Source organism: Camelus bactrianus, chromosome 6, assembly GCF_048773025.1.
Source record: "Camelus bactrianus isolate YW-2024 breed Bactrian camel chromosome 6, ASM4877302v1, whole genome shotgun sequence".
Lineage (NCBI taxonomy): Eukaryota > Metazoa > Chordata > Mammalia > Artiodactyla > Camelidae > Camelus > Camelus bactrianus.
The window spans coordinates 28,895,937-28,922,878 of NC_133544.1; the positions used below are offsets into that span (position 1 = coordinate 28,895,937).

The 26,942-nt window shown below is 47.8% G+C and overlaps 1 protein-coding gene across 1 annotated transcript in view; it reads right to left on the reverse strand.

Moving 5' to 3' along the window:
- The window catches only part of GALNT16 (polypeptide N-acetylgalactosaminyltransferase 16), an 81,229-nt gene extending 55,298 nt beyond the window's left edge, over positions 1–25,931 (reverse strand). The window contains exon 1 of the mRNA XM_074365335.1: positions 25,317–25,931. Coding sequence (XP_074221436.1) covers positions 25,317–25,493 — 177 coding nt within the window. The 5' untranslated portion in view covers positions 25,494–25,931. The remainder of the gene's footprint in view (positions 1–25,316) is intronic.
- Between the last annotated feature and the right edge of the window lie 1,011 nt (positions 25,932–26,942).

Sequence of the window (26,942 nt, forward strand, 5' to 3'; positions counted from 1 at the left end):
TAAAAGCAAACCCCAACATGGTATATACATTAAATACCATTTTTGTTTAAAAAAAAGTTCAAGGACCTACTGTATAGCACAGTGAACTATATTCAGTATCTTGTAATAACTTGTAATGGAAACGAATCTGAAAAATAATATATAGATGTATATGTATAACTGAATCACTTTGTTGTACACCTGAAACTAACACAACATTGTAAACCAATTATACTTCAATAAAAATTTAAAAGTTTTAGAAATGTTAACAGTGGATCTCTTTGGGTGATGATGGCACTATATTATTTTTCTTCTTTGCTTTTTGTCTTTCCAAGTTTTCTGAACTGAACATGTATTTTTCTGTAATTAGAAAAAACACTTTTTTAAAAGGTTAGAGATGAGCATTAAAAATGAGCTACAAACTAAAAAACCATTGAAGGGTAGAGTTTAAACGGATGAATTGTATGGTGTTTGAATTATATCTCAAAGAGCTGTTGCCAAAAAAAACTTTAAAAATGACTCAAGATGTGCAGGCAATAACCCATGCAAAAATTCTTAACACAAAAATGTATAAACTAAGCAAAATAAGAAGTACAAGAAAGAAAGAGAATAAGGCGAGAGCTGACAAACAGAACTATTATGTATAAGGTATAATGTCCGATAACTCACGCTATTGTCAAGGCAACAAGGAATCAAATACTTGCATAGATTGCTGCTGGGGTATAAATTGGTACAACTGCCAATCAGGGAGAATCAATGAAAATTACAAATGCTATGAATGCATGTGCTCTCTGACCCAGCAATTCCATTTTAGGAAATTTATCCCATAGACATTCTGTGTAAGTGAGAAATGATGTATGTACAAGTTTATGAACCACGGCATTATCTGTAATAGTAAAACACTAGAAACAGCCCAAATGTCCACCACTAGATGGCTGGTTGAGTAAGTTATGGTACATCTATGCAATTGAATAATAGGAAGCTGTAAAAATAAAAAGAAAAGAAAAAGGAAACTATAGTCTGATATGGAAAGATTTTTAAGCAATAGTATTAAGTAAAAAATAAAAATCCAAGCACTAAACAGTATTATAATAACCTTGCTACCTTTTGTGTAAAAAGTGTGCAGAGACAATATAGTCCTATTTTCTCACATATGCATTCTGGAAGAATACATAGAGATAGCAGAAATTGGAGGGCACTGAGTGAAAACTGAGCAGATGGGGAATAAAACTTTCCAGAGTGAAACTTTTCACTATATATCTCTTTATAAACTTTGGTCTTACAATCTTGTGAATATAATCCTTATTAAAATTATATATAAAATAGGTAAACAAGGTCTTACTGTTAGCACAGGGAACTATACTCAATATCCTGTAACAAACCATAAGGAAAAGAATATGAAAAAGAATATGTATATGTATGTATAATTGAATCATTTTGCTGTACACCAGAAACTGACACAACACTGTAAACCATCTATACTTCAATAAAAAAATAATAAAATTAAATAAGAATGAGTGTTTAAAGGAAGAAGCTAAAGAGTGAAATGATAGACCCCCAGGGTCTTCATGAAATAACAATGGTGGGTGTTAATGCTAAATGTTGACACTGGTTGATGGGTCTGTGGGGATTCACTGTATGAGAATTTTTCACAATAAATTATCAAAAATTTAAGAAGTATTCATAATAGTCAAATGTTGGAGATAATCTAAATGTCTATCAGCTGGTCAATGAACAAACAAAATGTGGCCTACAGATACCATGGAACACTACTCATCAATAAAAAGGAACAACCTACTGATAAGCAAACTGCAACATGGATGAACCTCAAAAACACCATGCAAAGCGGAAAAAGCCAGACACATGACCATATATTATGATTCCTTTTATATGAAATATCAAAAAAAGGCAAATCCATAGAGACAGAGTAAATGAGTGGTTGCCTAGGGCTGGGGATGGGAAGGGGAAGTTACTGTAAAGGGGCAGCAGGAATCTTTTTCAGGATAATAGGAATAGCCTAACTTGATTATGGTGAAGGCTGCACAACTCTATAAATTTAGTAAAAGTCATTGAACTTCACACTTAAAATGAACGAATTTTATGGTGCGTAAATTATACCTCAATAAAGTAGCTTACGAAAAGTGAAGGAACCGGGGCTACTGAGGCGTGGTGGTGGTTAAGAGCATGGACCCTGGCATTAGACTCACTGGGGTAAAGTGTGAGCCCTCCCAGATTAGCTGGGCGAGCTACCTTACCTTCCAGCGCCCCTATGTGTAAAGTGGGTCTGTAATAACTCATGCTTACTGTAATGCCAGGCATTGTTCCAAGCATTTTACATGTCTACCCATTTAATAAGCCTTACAGCTCTCCTATGGTGATCACTTTACATCATTTGGCAAATGAGGAAACTGGGCACAGAAAGGTTAAGTGACTTGCCCATGGTCTTACCGGTCACATGACTAGTAAGCTGAAGAGCAGGTAGCCTGATTTTAAGGGCCAAGTGCTTAATCATCTTACTGCATTACCTCACAATGACCCTACCTAGCCCAGGTTGTTATAAGAACTAAATGGAAATAATTAATACAAAGTATTGCACATACATTAAATATTCAGTAAATGCTAGGGAAGAAAGTACCATCTAATTGACTCAAACGGCTTGCCTTTGTCCAGCTGTATTTTGAAATGTTCAGGGAATAAAAAGCCAACCCTATTTAAGAAATAGTCTGGAAGGAAATCGCTAAACCCTACAGACCAGCCATAAAGAAATTCCTTTTCTATCTGGTTTAGACATCATGGGGTGGAGAGAGAAGAGAGAAGTCAAGGCTATTCCTAATGTGTACTTAAGTGCCTGGGTTTCTTCACAAGGTGGTGGGACAGGGTGCTGAGGAGTTCAGAGGCCAGGCTTTGGGGTGAGACAGATCGGGTCTGATCTCGGCTCCTCTACCAAAGAGGCCATCCAGTCAGTGACAAGGTGCTTAACTTCTGTTAAGTCTCAACTTCCTCATTTGAAAAGTGGGTTGAAAAAAAAAAACGGACCAGCTTGGGGGATGTGAGGATTACATATTGTCATATGTATAAAGTGATCAGCACAAGTTCAGGACACATACTTAGGTGACTATCTAATTTTCTTGTCACCTATAAATATATTTCTCACTGCAGATCATTAAGGAAAGCACTGCACTTGTAGAGGAAAATTAACCAAACGTCTTGTGCTCCCAGCACTGTGATCCAACTCTCCATGTTGGGAAAGGCTGCCCAGTGGGCCAACCCTGATCTCACCCTGGAGAGGACCCAGGGACTGCAGCCACTGTCCCCAGGAGGCATCCGCCAGCCTCTCCACTGGGTGCCTGCAAACCTAATGGGTGTCAGGAAGCCAGCCTCACTAGACTAAAGACCCAAGGGGCAGGGGCTTTAAGTAGATCTGTGAGTTTGGTAAAAGAAAGATTATTATGGGTAGAATGGAATAATTCTGCATCTCTCCAGAGAGCAGAGAAAGAGCAGCTGGGTCTAGGCTGGGCTGGGAGGGTGGCCAAGTTAGGCACAAAGAAGGCCTTCCTGTGGCCGTAAGACCAGAGAAAGATGTGGAGGGAGCCCTGCCTTGGTGTCTTCAGGGGACGGAGGACCAGCTGAGGAGCAGTCAGATACGCTCCCCTGGGCTCTGGAATGGTACTCCCTCTGCCTGCCCTGCCTACCTTGGCTTCGGTCTCCTCTCCCAGGAGGAGCAGGGTCCAGCACGGGCAACACCATTAAACAGCTGAGCCACCTTTTCCTGTCTGTCCCAGGACACAGGTTATGATGGGAAACAAAAAGGTGGTCTGGACGGGCTAAGAATACTAACTCAAGAATGAGACAACCTGTGTGGGAGTCCCAGCTCTGCCACTTACTAGCTGTGTAGCCTCAGGCAAGTTACTTAGCCTCTCTGTGCCCCAGTACATAGCCCATAGATGTTGGGAGAAGAAAATGAGATCCTGTGTGTAAAATGCTTAGGCCGGTGCTGGTCACAGATAGCAGCTCTTATTAAGCTAGTGTTGAGGCTGAGACAAAGCCATCCACAGGTCCCCTTTCCCACCCCAGGCTCCTGTCTTAAAGAGGGACCCATCAGGATGCCATCTGGTCTGTGCCCAAGAGGGGCATCCACACCCCTCCCAAGTTAGCAGTGCCTTTGGGATCCCACCCATCAGAAAACTGGGGGCACCCACTACAGTGATGACTGTGGTTCCTTATGCTTTTGCAGCACTGGACAGTTCATAAAGCAGTTTCACATGCACTGTCTCATTTGATAAGCCCGTGTGTATTATAATGGCAGTTCTACAGGCTGAAAAGCAGAGAGATTCAAGGAAGCTTCCACAGCTAGTGAAGGGGGACTTAAACCCAGGGCCATATCTGTTCCATATCATTCTGGGTCTTCCTGGCAGAGGTGACTGTTTGTCCTGCCCCTTCATGCACTTGCTCTCCCGCCTGAGCTTCTGCGCCCAGGGGTCTTTAAGCACAAGCCTGGCAGGCCAGGGCCAAGGTTAGGGCTTGGTGTACGTCTGTGGAAGGAGCGCACCCCTCCCACGGCCCTGCCCAAGAGCAGGAGAAGCGGGGCCAGGCCTTGGTCTCACTGAGTCGTATCCTCAGCAACTCAGTTAGCTGTCCGCACAAGCAGGCCTACCTGGGACCACCCAGTGCAGAGATATGGGAAGTGGAGTTGAGTCCTCCCAGAAGACTTTGGGGACAAACCTCAGACATTTCTATATAAAATTTTTAAATATTAAGACTCGTGGGGAAAAAAAGCAAAGACCAGTCCTTCCAAAAAGAATCTCCTTTATCTTTTAACCCTAAGGTAAAAACCACTGAAGGTGAGAATTTTAATATGAAAAGAGGATCACTGAGCCCCATGGGTCTGGAAGCTTCTACCCCCTTTCTCCTGCTCTGTGGGCACAGTCCCCTCCTCCTCTGAGAACCACAGGTGTCCAGGGAGCTCCAGGGGTCCTAAAAGCTGCAGGGGACCTTCCCAGCCAACATTTATGTCCTCTAACAGTTTCCCTGGGACTGGGATGGAGGGTTTGGGCTTTTAATTCTTTCCAGGTAGAGCTGAAATAGCATTTTTATTCTCCACCCTCATTTCCAAGGGCTGGTAATTTTCTGAGACCGTTACCATTGGGGCTGAGATTCTGTTCCCAGCACAGAGGTGACATGTGCAGGGAATTTTCCTCAGCAAGTCTGAGTGAAGGAAGGCACCCTCAGGAGCCCCATTCTTCACGTGAATCTTTCACTCACTCTCCCCAGCATCTAGGGGTCAAAGAGAGCCTTATTATTTTTATAACGTTTTCATTTGTTTCTGTCAGTTTAAAATTATCAGCAATTAAACCAAAGGGTAAAGCCCACGCTAATGTCTTGTCTTGGCTCCTCTGGGGAGGCCCCAAGGAACAGATGATTCTGGGAGTCCACCCCTGCAGAGCTGTTCCCAGTGCAGGTGGCCTGGGTTCAATTCTCATGTCTTGAGACAATTTTCTCTTCCCCCGCCTTCCTGTTTGCCTGCAAAGCCATCCAAGATGTTGGTTTCCTGAAGCAAAGGGTCCTTCTCCTGGGAGCACTGAATCCAGGAAAACTGCCTCCCAGGGACCTTGCAAAGATCAGGCAAGATGATGCGGGTCAAAGTGTAAACTTGAGAGTGTCTACAAATATGTGTTCTGCGGAGAAAGACGCACATGTGGGTATGCAGCAATAGCCAGCATTGTGGCTCTGTCTCCTACGTATTAGATCACTGACAATGACCAACAAAAACATGTGTTCATATTAAATTAATTAACAAAAATAACTCAGAACAATTTCTACCCCTGGCATAGGAGACAGCCTTTGTTTTTGGAAGCCCAGCATCCATGTCCCCTTCCGAGGAGCACCTTGGTTTCCTTTTAGGGACCTGCCTCTTGTCTCTGAGGGCAACCTCACTGGGAGGGTAAATTCAAGGGTCTCTCCCCAACCCTCACCAACATCACCACAGAAGCCAGAGGGGTCCTTGCAGGCCCCTTTGGAGACATCCCACTTCTTCCCACCGAAGGGCAACCATGGGACTTAGATGGACCAACAAAGCCCTCCCAGGTCTTAGGCTTGAGACCAGCAGCAGAGACTTGCAGAGTGTGACCCTTCAAGCAAAGTTTGGCCCACCCGAAGCCGCTGGTTCCCAGGCTCCCAGGTATTCTAGAAGTTTATTCCCCTACCCTTAAGTTTGTCGTGCTAACTTATAGCCAGAGGCTCCAAAATGGCGATCTCACCAAAGTGACAAGTTCCACACAGGGTCTAGCCACGGAGTGTCCCCAAGGCCTCTAGCACCTCAGCATCCCTCAGAGGCCCCCAGAGGGAAAATCATTAAAGACCCCTCTCCATAGAAAAAAGCTATGTCATCGTCAGACCCAAACATGAGCCTGGGCCACACGCATTCTCTCTCTTTCTCTAAGTGCTGACTTTCCCAGACCCTGGGTTGGAGATTTCAAGTTTCTGATGCTGTGCAGACTGACTGTTTTCCAACCTATAAAGTTCTGGGTTGATGCAAAGCTACTGGAACCTTCTGATCCTTGAGGACGTACCCTGTGAAAGGCCCATGAATATCATTGTCTCCAAGTGATTCCAGGTGGTGAACCAGTGAGGCCTGGGGCCACAGTCCACTGGGCCAGGCTAGGTGCTCACTCAATGTGGAAGGAATAAAGACAATATCACTGGCCCTGAGAAGCCCTGAGGATGCCCTGGTGCTGGGGTTACTGGCCGGAGTGCTGTAGTCTCGTGGGCCTGACATGTTGGTGCAGGGCTAGTTTGGTAGCATCTCCACTAAATTCATTCACCACCAATTGCATCAGACAATTCTTTGCAGCTGGTTGTCAAACCCGTTCTGACTGCCTTCTGGTTTGCCCTAATGCAGAACAACTGTCCTGTGGCTTTCTGAAGAGGCAGCATGGTGTGATGGGAAGAATTGTGGCTGGGAGCCTGGGAGGCCTGCATCCCAGCCTCATCTGCCCAGACAAGCTATATGATTTTAAACAAGTGATGCTTTCACCGATCTTCATTTCTTCTCCTGTAAATCAGGCCACCAGGTGTCCTTCCTGGTCATTTCCTCAGATCCGAGTGGCCATTCTTCCAGGCACTGCCAGAAAGAGGGTGTGGGGCTTTGAGAGAGGCAGTGGCAGACACCTGTGCTAGTTTCCTCTGGACTTGCAGAGTCCCTGATTCCAAGATTCCATTCTTAGCACCGTCTTTCAGGACTCGAGAGACTTCAGGGACAATTCAGAGCTACTGGTGTTTTAGAGGGCTTTCTCTGAGTCCTTGGAGTTAGCCACTCAATACCCAGACAAGGATGAAGTGGGGAATTTTCTACTGGACTTGGGTCCCACAGTTAGGATTTTCAGTTAGTGTATCTCACTTAGAGGCAGTTGCCTCATTTCCAAGCTGTAGCTTATCCTCAGATCTGAACACAAGAGGCAGTGTGCTCCAGGAGAAAGAACTGTGGAAGCAGGAAAGGCTGGATCTGTATTGGCCCTGCTGTTCACCTTCGGGCAAGTCACTTAACTTCTCTGAGTCATTTTCTTCAACAGCAAAAAGAAAGAATTGGACTTGGCTTTACTCATTTATATATTATGTCTTCCCTGTAGCATCAGACACAGGAAGACATAAAATCCAGAGTCGTAGGAGAGGGGGAGTGGGTAGCCCTCCCACTTCCAGCGAGGGATCCCTGGCTACAGGAGCAGTTTTAATTGCTATACTGAATTTCTAGCTGCACCAAAAGGTAAACAGTATGTACCAGAGATGCTTCTTTCCTCCACTGAATTCTACAATTCACTCAATCTTGCATTTAGCCAGTAAACATTTACTAAGCATCTGGGAGAGGCCAACTGAGCTGGGCCTACAGCAGCAACCAGACCTGAGGCTCCGGCAATGGGGATTTTATCTTGGGGAAAAACAACAAAAATGCCAACGGCAATGGTACAAAAGATGCTGAGAGGGGCGCTATAAAAGTGAGGGTGCGGCACAGAGGTGTACTTCTACAAAGACTTTCCAACAGCGAACAAAATCGTAAATCACTGCCAGGTTATGCCACTTGCTGGTGACTTGGCTTAAAGTGGGAACTTGACCTGGAGAACCGGGAGTGGGGAGCGACTTCCGGACCCTGGAGACTCAATTGTTCATCAACTCATCTCAGCTTTTGACTGGAGTTAGGTACTGGTCAAGAGATGCTGAGCATCCTGGGGCAGGCCTGGGGGGCTAATTTCCTGTGTTTCTGAGTGAAGATAGAGCAAATCATGCTGAGATGCCAGTCAGTGCCTGCCTGTCCACACTCCACTTCTTCTTTTTTTTTTTTTTTTTATTTAAGTGGAGATACTGGGGCTTGAACCCAGGACCTCATGCATGCTCACCATGTGCTCTACCACTGAGCTGTCTTCCTTCTCCCTTTCTTTTTTTTTATTGAAACTTTTACATTTTGTTGTAAAATTTTTCAAATGTACTGAAAAGTTGAAGGAATTATCTAGTGAACACCCATATACCCACCACCTTGATTCTACAGCATTTTGCTGGTTTTGCTTCATCATATATCTGTCCTGCTAGCCATCCTTTCATCTGTCAGTCAATCCACCTCAATTTTTTGGTGTATTTCAAAGAAAGCTGTAGACCTCAGTTTACTTCACCCTTAAACACTTAAGCATGCATATCATTAACTAGAGTTCAAAATATGTTTAAAGTTTTGTGTGTGTGTGTCTGTACAATGCATGAATCTTAAGGGTACCTTCAGATGAATTTTGATAAATGCATACACCTGTGTCATCCAAATCCTCACCGAGAAACAGAACATTACTATCACTCCAGAGAGCTCCCTTGTCCACCCATTTTTAAGGGACCCACCCCACATCTCATCCCCATATCCCCTGCTGCCCTAATCTGTGAATAATATGCCCCGCAGTTCTGGGTGCTTCACCACAGCTGTCTGAACCAGGGTGGGCACTTGACCCGAAGGCAGTCCATCAAGGTGTTGGCTAGTGACCTTTAACCTCTATGGCTGGGCTCAGGGGGATGATCTGGGCCAATCCCAGGCTCCCTCAGGAGGTAGAACACTGAGAGACCTCACTTGTTGGTCAAAGACACTGAGCTGAAGGCCATGAGGCAGATCTGGGGCTGGGTCGCCATGATCACGAGCCACAGGCCAGCAGAAGTGCGGAGAACTCAGGGCTAGTGAGGAACACGAGCGTGTTCCCAGGCGGCACAAACCTCTGTGTGAGGGACGACATGGTCCCTGAGGAAGGCACGGGAGAGGGGGCCTCAGTTTCCTTTGGCTGCAGCTGCCATTCCAGGTGTCCGGAGTCTGCAGAAACTCGAGGGCCTCGCCTCTGTGCAACTACAACAGCCCCCTTGTAATGGAAATGCAGACAGTGGTACGTCGGCCAGTTTGTTGGGAAAATGAAAGGATCTTTCTTCCATGAGAGCCGCCCTACTTCTGTGTGGGACGGGCTGTAGGCATGACCTAAATGCCCCTGGAAATTGATGACAATAATACATGACATCGGCATCAGAAGTGATGGTAAAGCCAAGCCCGCTACTGCACGTTTTAACCATAGGCTCATCTGACCCTTGCACCAGCCTTTTCCAAACAACAGGTATTCTGTTCCCATTTTGCAGTTGAGACAGGCACAGAACCGAGCTGTAATCTGCCCAAGTTCCCAGTAAACTGTGGAACCAGAGCTGGGGTGCAGAGTACAGAGTCCTGAGTCCCAGCGTTCTCTCCTGTGCCTGGGCAGGTACTGGGGTGGAGGCAAGGTTCAGAGTCACGTGTGGGTCCAGGTGGCAAGTTTTCTGCCCTGGAGCATTTGCATGAGTAAGCAGCCCACATGTGAAGAGCCTCCTTGCTCTGGCTCCTAACCATCATCTAGTCTTCGCCCCATTCCAGGCTACAACCTTACAGAATGACTTGGAATTGGGCATACCACGCTGTACCTTTGCTCAGGCCACACCTCCTGCCTGAGGGTTCCTGTCTCTCCATGTCAACCAGCATGTGCCCACCTCTAAAGTCCAGCCACGTCATCACCCCCTCAGTGAGAGCGGCAAAGACTCTCCCCAGCATGTGCCCTGTGATGGTACCCACAGCCTTCCTCACCCTCACCAGCTCCCTCCCAAGTCTAAGCAACTGGAAGGCAAGAACTGGGGCTCTTTCACCCTTGCACCCCAGCTTCTAGATTGGCACTTGTCACACACCAGAAAACAAACACTTTCTCAGTGGCCACGTGTATAACATTTATGAGCATACTTACTGTGGATGCAGTTCTGAGAGGTTTACAGGCATTCACTCATCATAACAACGCAAAAAGGTAAATATTATATTTATCCAGGGATAGATTTGGGTGAGGGAAGTGAAGCACTCAGCTCGGATGCAAAATGGAAAGGGGTACCAAAAAAACTCAGGAATCAACATAGATAATATTTTAATGAATATTTTACAACCGAGTATTAAAATTTCAGATCAAGACAAGATCCGGCCCAGCACTTACCACCACTTGCCTCCCTCACCTCACCTAATCCCAGCCCTATCAGATTCTGTCTTTATTTAAATTTTTGAGATTTTGTTCACCAAATCCATTTCCACGTATTATCTAATGAATTAATCAAGGCCATGTGTAAAGATTTACCTACAAACATGTTATTGTTGCGTTGTTTATGAAAATTACAAAAAAATAGGAGAACATTTGGTTGAACCACATGAAACTGCTAGTATTTGACCATTTTTGATCTAAAAAGAACAATTCCAATTGCCAACCTAATCTAAACAGCCAGAATTTACAAACCGTGATTACATATAATCTAGGGAACATTCTCTCAATGAAATCCAGGCAGCCATTAAAAAATATTTGGAAGACAACAAGGACGTAGAAAGGTGTTCACAAGGAAGTGTTAAATGAAAAGAACCAGGTACAAAGCTGGATGAAATGTATCATTTCATTAAGAAAAATTCACCAGAAAAGATCTGCATTGATCATTCATCAAAATGTGAATCGAGGTAAACCTGAATGGTGAGTTTTGGAGTGATTTTCATGTCGTTTTTTGATTTCCCATCTCTTGTATATTAAACGTACTACATCTAAAGAGAGAGAAAAGAACAATAAAGAAAAACCTGCTTACCCACAGATACAGAGAACAAACTAGTGGTTACCAGTGGGGAGAGGGAAGGGAGGAGGGGCAGTATAGGGACAGAGGATTAAGAGGTACAAACCATTATGTATAAAGTAAGCTACAAGGATATATTGTAATACGGGGAATATAGCAAATATTTTATAATAACTATAAATAGAGTATAGCCTTTAAAAATTGTGACTCAGTATATTGTACACTTATAATTTATATAATATTATATACATCAACTACACTTCAATAAAAAACCTTGTTATCTTATTCCTTTGTTAACTATGTAAGTTTAAAAAGCCAAAGCTCTAAACGTTCTTAGAAACAATGAACAGTACACGTATGTAAATTTTAAAAATATGTGTAACATATTGTGTATATGTATTTACATGCAATACATTGTAAAGTGCAGTCAAACTGTAATAATTCTACCTAATAAAACTGAAAAAAAAAAACCCATTATTATCAACAACAACAAAAAAAGAGAAAAATGTGCTTGTCGTTGATCTCATACCTTTCCACCAAGACTTTGCCACCCCCTCACCCTGAAAGGGGTGTAACACCATTTTTATTATTCACACCATTTCACCGATGGGACTCTCCCCCTCCGGCTCTTAATTCTCTTCCTCTGACCCTTTCCTCCTTTCCCGACCCTTCCTTCCTTCCAGCCCCCTGCACTCCCAACACCTGACCTTGCTGAAGAAAGTGCTTTCTCTACCACCACCTGCTCCAAAGCCGGCACCAACTCCCCCTCTACCCCCACCTTCTGGCCCCCGACCCCCTGCAGGGGGCTGACCTGCAGGTACGCAACACACACCCAAGCACCATCAACTGAACAGAGCTGTCCTTCAGGCAAGTGAAAACAGTGCTGCGTGGGTGACAGGATTTGCAGGGGGAGGAGGGGTTTGGTGGAGCAGGATTCTTGCCTTCAGTAACTCCACTTCCCTCCTCTGCCTTCATGCAGCTGAGACTCAACCTTTGGGCGCCAGCTCTCTTTTTCAAATACTTTTAGAGTTAAGATTTTTTTTAATTCCAAAAGGTACAAAGACTAAGAATCACCTGCATTGCTCCCCCAATCAACAACTCCTTAGCATTTTATCAGACTGGCTTTAAGCCTCTCTCTTTTATTTAAGCCACCCCCCTCAAAAACAAACAAACAAACAAACCAAGTGAAATGAAATGTTACAAAGCCAGCCAAAGCTCCCTGTTGGTCCCCTCCACCATCTCTTCCATAAACACTCACTGTCCTGAGTGTGCTCTGTATCCTCTTTGGTCCAGCATCATACTTTGACAAATATAGGCACACACACACACACACATCCAGGAAAAATAGAGTAATTGTTCTGTATTATTCTGATCTGCAATCTGGTTTTCTTTCCCCCTCTAACATCATGTTTTTAAGCCTCATTCATGCTGATATATATTGATCTAGTTCATTTATTTTACTACCGCACAAAGTATTCCATCCCAGGTGAGTGGACTGGATGCCTCGGCATGGTACTCTGGGGTGCAGGGAATACCAAGGCTTCCTCTGACCTCAGAGGTTCTGCTAATTTGGAGAGCCTAAGCCAATTGCAGGGACTCTCCCTGTCCCTCATACTTCTAATTCATAAAAACTCCCAAACCCTGCCCTAGGTCCTCATCTTTCCCCCAGCTCCGCCAGGTGCTGAGATCACCTGGTCTCCACCTCACTCCTTTGTCTGACCTGTGAATATCTCTTGGTCTTCTAAAGTTCCCCATCCTGATTTCAAGAAATAAGGGAATTAAGATCTTTCACAAAGCCTGCTTTCCTCTCGTAAGTCGTGCCATCAGGTGGTGGGCGTCCTAAGAAGTCAGTGTTTCTTCCGGTTTTGGTGCCAGGCTGCCCTGATCAAATCCTGGTAACTTGCCCTCTCTGAGTCAGGTTCCTCATCTGTAAAATGGGGGAGTAATGCTCAGCTCACAAGCCTGCCTTGACAGTCAAGGGCAAAATATATGAAACACAATTGGCAGGCTCCTGGCTCACAGCAGGCAGTCAAAAAATGCTTCTGCCCTTGCCCTTCTTCTGTCTCTTCTCAAACCAGCAGCCACAGGGGTCTCTCAAAATGTAAGTCAGACCTCATCACTCCTCTGCTTATGTGATTTCCCAGGTCAGGTCAGGAAGGCTTTGCAATACGTATCTTGGCTTCCTGGGTTGCTTGCTGTGAGGGAAGCCAGGCACCACACACCATGAAGACACCCAAGCAGGCCTGTGGTGGGACCCACATGGGGAAGAACTGAGGCCTCCCGCCAACAGCCTGAACCAACTTGCCAGCCATATGAGACAGCAACTCTCCATCCTTTCAATGACGGTACCCCAGCTGACACCTGAGCCCAACCACACTGAGAAACCCCAAGCCAGAACCACCCAGCCAAGCCACTCCCAAATACCTGACCCACAAAAAACAATGAGAGACGAGACAATAAATGATCATTATTGTTTTAAGCCATTAAGTTTTAGGGCGATTTGTTATGCAGCATTAAATAAATAATATGCAAGTTGACAAATAATGACAACTAGTATTGTTATTATTAACTTGTATGCTAACGCTAGTATAGCACTTACTATGTGCTAGGCACTATTCTAAACACCTTATGTCTCTGAGATCCAGTGTGTATTTTATACTTACAGCACGTCTCATAGCAACCATCTGAAATGGGGACTACTAGTATCCCCATTTTAGACATAAGAAAACTAAGGCACACAATGCTTCAATAACTTGCTAGTGAGCAGCAGAGGTGGAAAAGGCACCCCTACACTGGCTCCAGTGGCTGTGCCCATAACCACCATCTCATGCTGCTTCCTGAACTAAGCCATAACCAGAAATGTGACACCAAGAAGCGGGAAATGTTCCCAAATTCACAGAGCCCGCTTTTAAGGGAGGAAGAGGAAGGAGAGAAAAAGGAAAAGGGCCAACCCTCTTCTCTCCCACTGGACCCTCCAGGTTTTACCCTTCTCCTTGGGTTTCAGTTTTAACCATCTCCTATGTGGCCAGTTGGCTGGTTGCAGACCAGAGCCAACTCACCTCTACTGAGTAAGTGGAAAAACTTACTAAAACTTTGCATAGTGTTTTAAAGCTCTTGTCACATCTCCTCAGTTAGGACTCTGATCCATGGAGATGACCATTTTCTCCTCTGCACATCTTCTGACCCAATGCAAGTTTCATCCCTGCTTCTTCAAAGTGGCTAAAGTCTTAAAACATATCAGGTCTTTCAAGTGCAGAAAAATTGCTCAAAGAAGACAGCTTCATCAACGCAGGATCAGTAAATACAAAGCACACATTCTTTAGTCCCATTCTATGCCCTTTACAGACTTGGCTAATCAATCACCTCTTTCCCACTCAGTCTGGATGCAGCTTCAGAATCCATCTCATCACTGTGCTCTAGGATGCCACTTCCACAGGTTTTGAGTTGGCAGTAGAGCTGAGACCTATTTGTCATTCTGGCTCTAACAGGACAAAGACGAAACAGCGAAAGCAACAGACTGGAACTAATCCCCCTACTTTCCAAGGGAGTAAAAGGCTCCCTGCCTCCACTGCCCTTACCCCTCCTCCAAAACCCATTTTCATCACAGCGAGAGCTTAGAAGGGATTTAACAAAAGAGAAGACACTGCAAGAAAACATTGACCTTGGTTTTAATGATGGTGTAAGGATGACGGCCCAGGCTGAGAGGTGTCCGTGTCCATGGATGATGGTGAATTAGGAACCAACGACTCAGCAACAGCTGGACCGGAAAGGACTCATCCTGAAGTCAAGGCAAACTAGGAGTGGAGCCACATTCTTTATACATAACCTTCGGCTGACAACCTCTTAGCACTTTAGAAAGGGGTCATGAACACATGTAAGGACAAGCAATGGCCAGAGAAACAGAATATAAGCCACACGTATAATTTTAAAATTTCTAGTGGCCATGTTAAAAAGTGTGGCTACATTAAAAAAAAATACTGTAAAAAGAAACAGGTAAAATTAATTGTAATATACTTTATTTAGCCCAAAATAAACAAATATTATCATTTTGACACATAATATAAAAAAATATTAGTGAAGTATTTTGATTCTTTGTTTTGTACTAAGTCTCTGAAATCCAGTGTGTACTTTACACTTACAGCACATTTCAATTCAGATACAAAACTTTCACCAGACATACTAGATCAGTGTTGTGATTTCATAAAATCTACAGAAAATGTAGGTTCCATATATCAAAGTTCTTCTAAACACTCCTAAAAGTTTCTCAATAACTGAAATGAGTGTCTGCTTTTAAATTTAAATCAATTAAAATTAAATAAAATTAAAAAAACTCAGCTCCTCTTGTTGCACTAGCCACATTTCAAGCACCCAACAGCCACATGTAGTTGGTGGCTACTGTATCGGTCAGTGCAGGTCTGGACCACGCAGGGCTCTCCCTACCTGTGGGCAGATGCCATCTCCCATCAGAGCCCCTTTGCTCAGGGGATCTATGGCCTGGCTCTTCTGAACACTTTTTGCACAGGCCTGGGCCTCACAACCATTGTTTCACTCTCTGACGGGGCCCTTTCTTACTCTCTCTGCTTGACTTGCCCTCAGCTTTGCCCCAGTACAGGCTTTCAGAGCTCCCAGGCTCCATGCTTTTGGTTCTCAGGCTCATCCACCCCCACCTGGCTCTCAGTTCCTACCGGGTGTGCTTCAGCGCCCTGCTTGACTGCAAGAGCTGTCTAGGTGATGCTGTGTTCTCTGCTTTGCAAAAAAATTAAAAAATATATACAGGGATGGGCAATTTGGGGGTGCATCCATGGGCAAGCCATTTCCTTTTGGTGTTCTAGGAGAAGACCCTTGCCATTTTCATGCCCTACAAGGTGGACCAGGACTATACTAAAACATCCCCGTGGGCAGCTCTGCTCTCTATCTGAAGTCCCTTTTGGCTTATGGCTCCAAAAGGCCCTCCATCACCTTCCCCCGCCCCTGCAGTATGTGTGTGCCCTGTCCCTTGGTTCCCTTTCTTCCTGTGGCCTCTTGGATTGGTGAAGGATTTGGGGGCTGTGGCCCAGTCCTATCACATCCCTCCTTCAGGCACCAACAGCACAGCAGACATCACTAATCGATCACAGGTTCTTTCCTCCTGAGCCTCAGGCTGGGCTCTGTCCCAAACCCTGGGGCGATACCCTCAGCCTCCCACACTCTCCTCTGGTTCCCCACCCAGGGAGGGATTTCACAGGGAGGCTTCCAAGTAAAGAATCTGGTCGCAGACTTGCAAGGCGCCAGAAGCTAACGCCCCTGGAACTGACTTGGCAGCTTTGGAAGGCAACGTGGGTTCCCTCTGGCTGTGGCATCCCAAGGCCAGACCCCTTGAAATGAAAGACCTTGAAATGTCAGAAGCCCTCCCCAACAGTTTGTTTAAAGGAGCCAGAAGCCAGAGCCTCTGTGAGAAGATGAAGGGATGGAAATCTGAAGTCTGAAAAGCAGCATCTAAAAGGGCATGATTGACAGGGCTCTGGGATTGGGTGTGACCTGAACCACAAAAACAGAATGCCTACAGCCCCATCATAACAGTCGCCTGGGCCCTGGGGAAGCCACCTCAATGGCACAGGACACAGCCTCAGACAGGCCTAGGCAGAGTCGACTTCCTGAAAGTAGCGCCTTTCATCCACCTCCTGCCTGAAAAAGAGCTTTGCAGGGTCATTGATCCTGCCAGGCCCTGGCGTCCCCCCCCAAGTGCCCACCTCCGTGTGAGGGACAGCCCTGACGCTCTGGCCTTTAGGGTTTATTTGTACAGAAGGGGGCAGGAAAGGGCAAGAATTCTGAGTTCCTGCATTGCAGGAAAACATCTCCAGAGTCCCAAATGCACCTGAAGAGAACACGATGAACCAGACGAAGAAACAAAGGCGTGCTTGATCAGGTACCACCACACAGAGGAATTCTTCCCACACAAAGCTCTCCCCCAGAGGCAGAGCCCTCCCCCATCCCGCTCTACTCCAATATTTCAACAAGGGCTCCATTATCTTTTGCCTTTTAAATATCTTCAGGCACTAGGCACTCTGTTCCCCCTTACCAGCCTCACCACACACACACACACACACACACACACACACACGACACACAAGTACATCATTGACCTCACATTATAAGGAAAATGAAGTGTCCCAAGCATAGAACATCTTGCAAAGAACCTCGGTTTAGCTCTTTAAAATAACCGACACTTACTAATATATTTGACTGTATTACTGGAAAATTTTTTGAACTGAATGACATAAGCTCCCTGACATACCAAGTCGATACACCAAATATAATTTATCACTTCCTGATGACTCAGGGACATGCTTCTAAGCCTGTCTTTATCCTGGTCTACAAGGCCTAACGATCTGGACTCTCACCTTGGGCCACTTGCTCCCTTGTTTAGGCTGCCCCAGCCAAGTGCTCTGAGTGCACATCCTGCAGAGATGGTGCCCGGGCCTTGGCTGTCTGGAACACTCTCTCCCCAGACGCCTGCCTGGCTCACTCTTTCCATTCACGCTGCAGCTCAAACACCATTTTACCCTGCAGGCCTTTCCTGGCCATCTTTCTCTCATTTTTCTGTCCATTTTGCCACTTTATTTTGTTTTCATAATGTTTGCCACCACTTAACACGTTGCATTTTTATCTATTTATGGACTGTCTCCCCTACCAGGACGTGAGCTTCTTAAGAGCAGGGATTTTGCCTGTTTTGTTATCTCCAGAACCTATAACAGTCCTGCCACATAGCAGTAAATAATAGTCAAGTGAAGGAATAAATGATGCCTTCAGCACTTCTGATCAGTGTGTGCCTGTGGGGTGGGGGGTTGTTGCCCCAGCCTCACTTGGCCCTTCCTGGTTGGTCCTTTGCCGCCAACTGACTTCTCAGTGTATCAGCGCCTCATAGCAATGCCCTCATCTTGCTTCTTCTCATCTAATATATATATAGTTTTTCCTAATATATAACCTATGAAAGGTTACCAGGAGATGGACAACCTCTGAACTCCTTAAACTGATTTTTACAAAAAAAATGTGCATTTCTAGGCTGTAGCCTAATTCCATGACTGTCTTCTGAATAAAGTCCAAGAGCTTGAGACTATGAATTCTCTGCTCAGGGGTCTTTGCAGCCTCCCTCTGGTCTTCCTGGATTGTTGAGAGTCTGAAGTCCACCTGTAGACACTCCTACATATGTGTCTGTGTGCCTCCCAAACACACACAAATACCACAGGCTGCTCCTTCAGCAGAAGGCAAGCTGCACTGCTCCATCAGTGTTTCAAGAGAAGAGAATGGGGAGGGTTTGGTTCAGTTTATTCCATTTATTTATTTGATCCATTTATTTATGAGAATTGGTTTCATGCTCTTCTGAACACAAGTGGTCTGGTCTTTGTACAACTCACCCTCTGGCCTTATTCTACTTAATCCAAGCACCAGCACACCATGAGCCCTGGCTTGGGGCCAACTCACTTTTGCAGAAATGAGTCAACAAAGTGAAAGATAGTTTGAGCTGGGAGATCCTGTAGTTCAACCCTCATCTGATAGATGAGGAAACTAAGGCCCAGAGAGTGGAAGTGACTCACGTAAGGAAACACAGCCCAGTGGGAGCAGGGCTGATCCTAGAAGAGGGGTCACTTGGCCTTCCACCCACATGTTCTCTCCATCCCCTCCCCCTTGTCCCCAACAGCCAACATCTGTTTCCACCCTGGGCTGGTCTGTTCTGCCAAGACCTGAACCAGCTGGAACCCAGAGGAATCCCACAATGGCAGGTCTCACAATTCTGAGCATGTTAAAAGATGTCACTCCCTCTAAGCTCTGAGAAAATGTTGTCCCTGATCTATATGGAGCCACACATGGAATGGCAGGAAAGTGACACTCGTGCCCTTAACTAAACTTGAAGTTCTTCCTAATGGGTCCAGAAAAGTGGAAAATCTCTACCTGGGGCAGGCTTGCCTCAGTGTCTCCCCAGACGTGGCCTGAGCCTCATTTTGCCTATAGAGTATAATGACAGACCCCGCCATCCCTTTCTGTCTCTAACCAGATACCAGTATAGGGTGTGGCTGAAATTTAGGGTGTTGGGGACCCAGGCAGGCCTGGGCTTCAGCCTCTTCCATAAACCCAGCTCAGGGGCACTTCCGGCCAGCACCCCCCAGCAGGGCCCTGGGAGACAGGACAGGCTCTCTGGAAACTCTCTCCAGGCCAGATGGGGAAACAGAGCAGCATATGGGAATGTCAGACTCCAGGGGCCTCAAGTGGGCAGAAAAATCTTTGTGGGCCTTGCTCTGGGGAGCAGGAAGGATACTGAAGACCAGCTCTTTCTATTTTGTGGCTTTGCCTCTGACTGGCCTTGGCTCCCTCTCCTTCCCTGTTTGGCAGCTCCAAAGGAACAGGGAGGGGACAGCACAGTGGCAGTGATGGGTTTCTTTCTGTCGCCCTCCTCCCTGGCCTTGGTATGTGCAGCTAGCCCTGCTTCCCAGGGCACTAGGTCTCCTGCAGTGCAATAATTGGACCTTATTTCAAACTTGGTTACCGAGCTGCCTGGACATCTTCAGAGATAGTCAGGACCACAAGCTTTATCTGCCTCCTCCCACCGTTTCTGGGAGGAAGTGCGGACCTGTTGACAGGGAGCATGGAGAGAAACCCTGGTCAGCCTGCAGACTGTTCCAATGATGGACAGCTCAGTGACAAAGTGTTCCTTCTGGTGAAAAGAAATCTCCCTCCCTGCCACCTCTCCCCACTGGCCCCAGTTCTCTTCCTTGGAACCCTACAGAATAACTCACATAAGTCTCTTGCCTTTTCTGCTGGCTCAGTGCTAAGTACTGGAGGATTCAGAAGTGGGAGACAAGGTTAAGAAGTTTACACTTTAATCAAAGAATCAAGAGTGATTTTATTCAGGCGTTGAGTATTTTTTAAATGATGATCTTGATTGGCTTTATATCATTATAACATTAATAGATGTTTAATATAGAAAATGTTGGAAAAAACCAAAAGGTGGAAGGGGATTACCCATAATCCTACTTTCCTGTTGCTAATATTTTGTTGTGTATGGTGTTCGCATTTTTTCCCAACAAATGTTTATGGAGTGAATACGAAGCAAGGTGCTGATCTAGGTGTTCCTGGAAAGATGCACTGATGCATCAGACTTGGATCTTGCCCTGAAGGTGCTTTAGGGAAAAGACACAAGCTTGGGCTTTAGAGGCAGAAATACCTACTTTCAAAGACACTTACTAGTTGCCAGATCATAGGTAAGACACTGACTCCCTCTGAGCCTCAGTTTACTCATGTTAACTGGACCTGATAATGGCACCTACCTCATTAGGTTATTGAAGGGATTCAAAGAGGTTAAAGCTTGCAAAACACCTAACACAGCATTGTTGGGTCCAGTGTATGAAGCCATCAAAAATATAATACAGATGTAACAGTGATTACAGAGGCTAGACAGGTTCAGGTTCAGGTCAAAGACCACAGCATTCAGGGGAGAGAGACTTGACCCCCTGAAACCATTTCCAAAGTGGGCTGTACACTGACTGTGACTGTACCATGCACGTTGTCTGATTTAGCGAACCGAATGACTCCCTAAGTGTAATCATCATTGACCTGAATCTCAGCACTCTGCTTCCTGCTCCTTTCCAAAAGCCCTGGGTCTCTTGTCTGTTTAGCCTCCTTGTGTCTTTGACCCCCTTATTCATAGGGAAGGATTTTCAGGTCTCCTCAAGAAGCAGATGGGGATAAATTTGCAATCTTCTAACTGGAATGAACTGCCTGGCCACAGGCTTACCTCTGACTCCAGGCCTGTTTCCTCCATCACAGTAAGACAGACATCAGGGCCCAGCCTTGCCTGTCAGAGCCCCTCCACATCTACTTAAATGGTACTTCCAGACCCCAGGGCTTCCTCTGCCCACAGAGCTGATAGACAAGGTCACCAGAGAAGAAAGCCAGGCCCCATGCCCTCAGAGCAGCCAGTGGGGGAACTGCTATTCTGACCAGAAGTAAAGGGCCCAGCAGGAGAATGAGCAGAGCCTTAAAAGTGATCTGTGCATTGGCCCTCAGATCTCCCAAGGAGGGAACTCTTGGGCTGTCAGGGCCCTTACCAGTCTTGCTGCCACTGTGCTGTCCCCAAGTCCTATGGGCAGGTCTCAACATGACCCAGGCTGGGACCCCAGCAATGGGAAATCAGTCCCCTTCAATCTGAACATTTTGGCAAAAGGAATTGGGGGTGCTTATGCTTCTTCCTCCCCACCCTCTTTCTTGCATAGGGCACCCAGACAAATTAAATACAAAATCATTTTCGGTCACTTAGGCAAATCATATTCTTACGGTTCTGAAATGCATACATTATAAATAAAATATAAACTCACCCAGATGGGATTGAAGCCTCTGCTCTCAGAGAACAGTGCTGGAAAAGCCATCATTTGTGTTCCTTTCTGCTGCTAGGTAAGCTGGGATCCCTGCGCAGCATCAGGGATCACTACGGGATCTACTTCGGACAGGGGTGTCCCTCCACCAGAAATAAACCTCATGACACCCTTCAAAAGAACTCCCTTACAGTCATTTATTTGCTTCTAGAAATGAAACTATTATCAGCTTATCTAAGGATCAACAAACTTTACAAATCATTTCACCCAAATTTAACACATAAAATAACGAAGGTCCAGAGATGTAAGTTTTTGTCCATAGTCACTGAGCAGTATCCCAATAGTACGATAAAAAACCCCAGTTTAGGGAAACTCTTGCCTAAAACTTTCATAGTTTCAAATAGGAGACGCTGCAAAAGAGTACACCTATCTCAAAAATATCCATAATGGATAGTCTTTTAAAAATCTGTCTGTAAAGTGAAACTCCATGTAACACCTTAGCATCCCATCCATGCCTATTAGAGAATTAGCATATGGAAACCCAAACCAATCACAAAGGCTCTTCCCAACTGTGAGGTCTGAAGACTGAAGGCCAGCTGTGTCAGCTCTGCCTCCTGCTTTGGCAGCTGTCCAGAGCTAGCGTGCATCGTGCATTGATGTAGATTCAAGTGGATAGTCCCCAGTCCACTGCCTTGCCCATAAAGTACAGCGTGGAAGAATCGCAAAGCCTGCCACATCTGAAGCAACCATTTAGGGACGAAGTCAGCATCTCTCTTTAGTTTTACAGATTCCGTAACCAATTTTTTACCTCAAAATTTATGACACACGGGCTGACAGCAGGACAGAATATTAAAAATCAGGACCTCCCTGAGAAATCTGGGCCATACGGTTGCCATGCCGACACCCCACAATGCCAAACAAGTGCCTCCAAGGTCCAGAAGCAACTTGGCTGGCTTCGAATTACCCAGACATTGTGAAGGCAGAGCTGCCTCCTGGCCCGGGCTGTTAGGCAGACCCTCCCTTTCCCAACTCAGCTCTCTGATTCCCCAGGGGAGTGATGATGACGCTTGTCTGAATTTTCTCAGCCTCTGTCAGCAGGACTGGCCACATCATTCCCTAAGAATCTGAAAATCCATACACAGCGTCCTGGCCCAAATAGACAGAGACATGTTTTGGAAGCACAAGGAGACCAGTGAGAGGTTAACCACAGATTTTTAGGGACAAAGCAAATCCTTACCTGCACCTGCACCTGCACCTGCACCTGCCCCTTTTAAGTTGGGCAAAGGGTTTACCTCCTGGAAAAGCTGAACAGCATTCTCCTAGCTCTCTAGCTATAGTCAGGTTGGAGCTGGAATAAAGTCTTAGTAAGATATGAAGCTTGGACCATTGACTGCTCCCAGAGATGGGCAGAAATCCTACTTCACTCATCTAACAGTACTTATTAAGTCTTGCTCATCAATGTGGGCATGCAAGGAGCTGCCTGCTTAGTCCCTGCCTGATAGCTTCCATTCAGTGAGGAGACAGGCCCAAGACTGAGAATCCAACTGAAGTGAAATACCCAGAAGATAGGAATACAATGCAAGGCTGTGTCAAAGGCGGTGTGTGACTGGGAATCAATACTTAAAACCCCACCCCCACCCCCCACTCCAGCCTGTGCTAAAGCTTAAGAACTGCCAGGGAGCTGGCTATGCCCCTGAGTGGCCAGGGAGGGCTCTGCTGCTCCCTCCCAGGAACTTCCACTCTTCCTCTTCTCCTTCGCCTCCATTCCTGGCTCCCCAATAGTCCTTTACAGTTTAAATTTGGCTTCAAGTTCACAGGCCTTTTCTAATCGGCAGCAAGTCAAACCCCAAGGGAACAAGTAGGGGTGAGAGGTTGTTCACTGGAGCCCGCATGACCTCCAATTTCCACCCTTCAAAACCAGTATCCCATACCTCCAGCAGTCCACCCCCACCCTTCTCCCCTGCCCCTCCCCTCCCTGCGCCTTTCCCAGCTCGAAGTCTGAGTGGTCTTCTCAGATTCTGAAGCAGAGGCACCTGTGATGAGACCAGCCTCAGGCTCTGAGCAGCAGTTTCTCTGTGCTCTTCCTTTATATCCCCCCTCCTCTCTCCCCTCCTCCTTTTCCAGCTCAGACCCTCCTCCCATCGCGTCACCACAGAGATGGACAGAACATCTGGGCAGCCTGCCTCTCCCCTGCTACTCCAGGCCCGCCTAACCTGGACCCGGGGTGGCTCTCTCAGAGAGTAAGAACGGGGCAGCTTGGATGAGTCTTTTCTGTGTTAGCTCCCTGGGGGTCCGGGGCCATCTGTGTTGCTCCCACTCTACTCTGTCCATCCACCCAGATCCCAGCACTCGGAGATCTTTACACAGGAGGTTTTTTTTCTTCATCAGCTTTTCTGTCCAAATATCCACAAGTGCTTTGAAAACAGTGACCTAGTGGCAGGGACCCTCAGCCCTGAAGGGAACACTCCATCCAACCAGACCAGCCTCCAGACAGATCGGGAATAGGGGAGTGGCTCCGGGGAAAGCCCACAAACTCCAAGGTCTCCTCAGGCAAAGCCTGGAAATATGGTTCCTTTACAGGGAATTTTTACATCGTCTTGAGTCGGTAACAAGAAACCAAATCGGGCCGGATGGAAATATGAGAGCATTTCCACACCGACCACCCCCTCAACGCACACACACCATATTCCTGGGGCTCAGCTGCCTTGGTGCAAATATCTCAGACTGCTCCACGCAAGCCTTCGCTCTCCTGACCCTGCACCTTTTTAGGAGCTCCTCACCCCTCCCTCCCCAGGCCCAGCTCTTTCAGAATGGCCACCCTGATCCACTCGTCCACCCTCAGACCCACACTTCGCTCTCCTTCCTCCTGCCGGGCGCCGTCCAGGCTGTCCCCGCCCAGCATTTCGTCCTGAGGGTCTCCCAAGACTCACACACCACCTGCCCGCATTGGAAGAACACTGCCTGCTGAAGCACTCCTCTCGGGTCCCACAGCCACCGGTCTCAACAGGTGCCCCTGGCACAAAGCGCCATCACCCCCGGCCCGGACGGAAGCAGCGACAGGCACACCCCAGCCCAGGTCCGCTGGGCGCCTGGGGGTACCCCCTGCGCACACGCAGAAGGCCCCGGCGGTGCCCCGCCGCCTTGATATCCCGGCTCTCATTGAAGTCGCGGGGCTGACCTCGTGAGAGTATCTCCGAACATGGGCGCAGGCACTGCTAGCTCACCCGTTGTGATGGGCTGGTGTTGGGGCGAGGGACGGGTGCAGGACAAGACCTTTCTCCGGGGGTGATAGTGAGGGAGTCCTCCGTGCCAAAGAAGCATGTTCAAGTTGACCCAGGCTGAGAAGGTGGCTCAAAGTCCAGTACAGCCCCTAACGATCCTGCCTCACCCAGCGACCCCACCCGATGTCCTTTGCCCCTAAGAGAAGATGGGGTGCGCACGGCCACCTACACGCTCGGCAGCGCGAGCTTCCCACTGCCGGCTTGCCGCGCGCAAGGTCCGGCTGCCTTCCGGGGCTGGCGAGGCTCGGGCAGCCCCGGGCCCCCAGCCCCAGGCCCCGGGCCTCGGATGCGCAGTGCCAAGAGAGCCGCCACGTTCCCAGTCGCGCGTACACGCCGGGCCCACCAAACTTGCAGCACTTTCTCCCAGCCCCCACCCGCTGTCACCCTCTCTCCAACCGCGAGCCCTGGCCTCGCTAGCCCGACAGAGGTTGCCATAACAACGGACAGGAATGCTCCAACATATACAAAGCCGGCGAGGCACGGCGGGCCGGCAGCCCCCGGCCCGGTCCCGCGCCCTCTGCAGCCGCGCGGGGCTAGGACGCGCGCCGTGGCTCCCCGGCCGGCCGCCCTGCGCGCAGCTCTTACTCACAATGAGAGGGATGGTGCGGTCCTCGCGGAGCTGCTCCGGCCTCCCGCCGGCTCTCTGCGCGCCCCGGCCGCCGGAGGATGCTGCATGGGCTCGGTTGTCCTGCCATAAGTAGTAGAAAGTGCCCAGGATCCAGGCTACGGTTAGGATGGCGATGGCATTGGCGCGGATCTTCCTCATGGTGGGCGGGCGGGCACTCCGAGTAGGGGCCCGGACCGGCGTGCTCTCGGGGCCGGAGCGGGGGTACTCGCAGCCCCAGCTGTTTGTTTTCTCTCGTGCCTGGCTGCTCAGTCCCGCAGAGCGAAAAAGGAGAGAGGTGGGGGCTGGGGGGGGTGATAGGGAGAGACAGGAGCGCGGAGCGATCCTCACGGTCCTAATGCCCTTCAGCCCCAAGCGCGAGCGTCCTCCGGGGGCCCATTCATTCAAGCACGGAGTCCGCCTCGCGCTCCAGCCCCCGCCGGCCGCCCGGCTGCTACGCCCGGGGAGAGGAGCGCGGCGGGAGGAAGGCCCGGCGAGGCAGACGCCCACGGCGGAATGGCGAAGGGCCAGAGCCAGTCTCGACTCCCAAAGCTCGGCGACCGAGCTCCCGGCGGCTGCCCCCGCGCGGCCCTGGTCGGTCCCGCCTACCTCCACCCACCCCCGGACGGAGCAGCCCTGAGTCACCGGCTGAAGATGCGCGACCCCGGCCCGGGCCTGCGCCGCGGAGCTGCAGTTCTGAGCTGTGCTCTAAACTGCGCTCTGGCGCGGGGTTTAAGGTGTATTCTGCGAGTCCTTGGGAAGGGGCGGCTGGGCAGGAGAGTCTGGAGTTTGCACCGAAATCTTCAGCAGCCTAGGTTTCCGAGCCGGAGGGCCCACTCCGAAGAGGGATTGGAAGCCGATGCACTTGACATTCGAAGAAAGCGAAGGGAAAGCAACGCTGCTTCACAGCGAAAGGAGAATGAGGGTAAAACCATCTCCACGTTTTACATTGGCCGGGGGCTCCCAGTTTAATGATGCTTCCCTCCACTGTCCCCTGGACATCCCTGGGGTATTACTTCATCAGGAAGAAGGGAGGAGGCCAGAGAGGCTGGAAGATTCCCCCGAAACCACACAACAAATTAGTCGGCAGAGCACAGTCTAGAAGCCACCTCTCTGTCTGACACTTTGAATAAAGTGCCAAACACGATGGTGAGAGACACGGACACAGAAAACATTGAGATTCTGCCCCAGCCCTGGTGACACTGAGAATGTGATGTGAACAACTCTTACTCGGGGCAGAAGACAAGGTGGGCTAAATTAGTTCTAGGAGACCAGCGCAGGGTCAGGCACAAAGCAGACACTCTGTAAATAGATGTCAAATAAACAAACCAAGCAGGGATCACAGAGGAAGAAATAATATATTGCAAGGTGGTCTTAGGGGAAGGCTTCTCACAGAAAGTGGATAAATTCTTTGAATAGATTATTAAGAGGCAGGGAAGGGGAGGACAGGGCAGGGTGTCAGCTTCATGAACAGTCTCAGCAAAGGTCCAGAGGATGGAAATACTTGATGTGTTCAAGGAAGAGGGCTACCTGCTGTTACTGGGGCCCAGGATGCTGGGCAGTTCTTGGTGGGAGTTGAGGCTGGCCATTCTAGATGGGTGTGGACTCAGG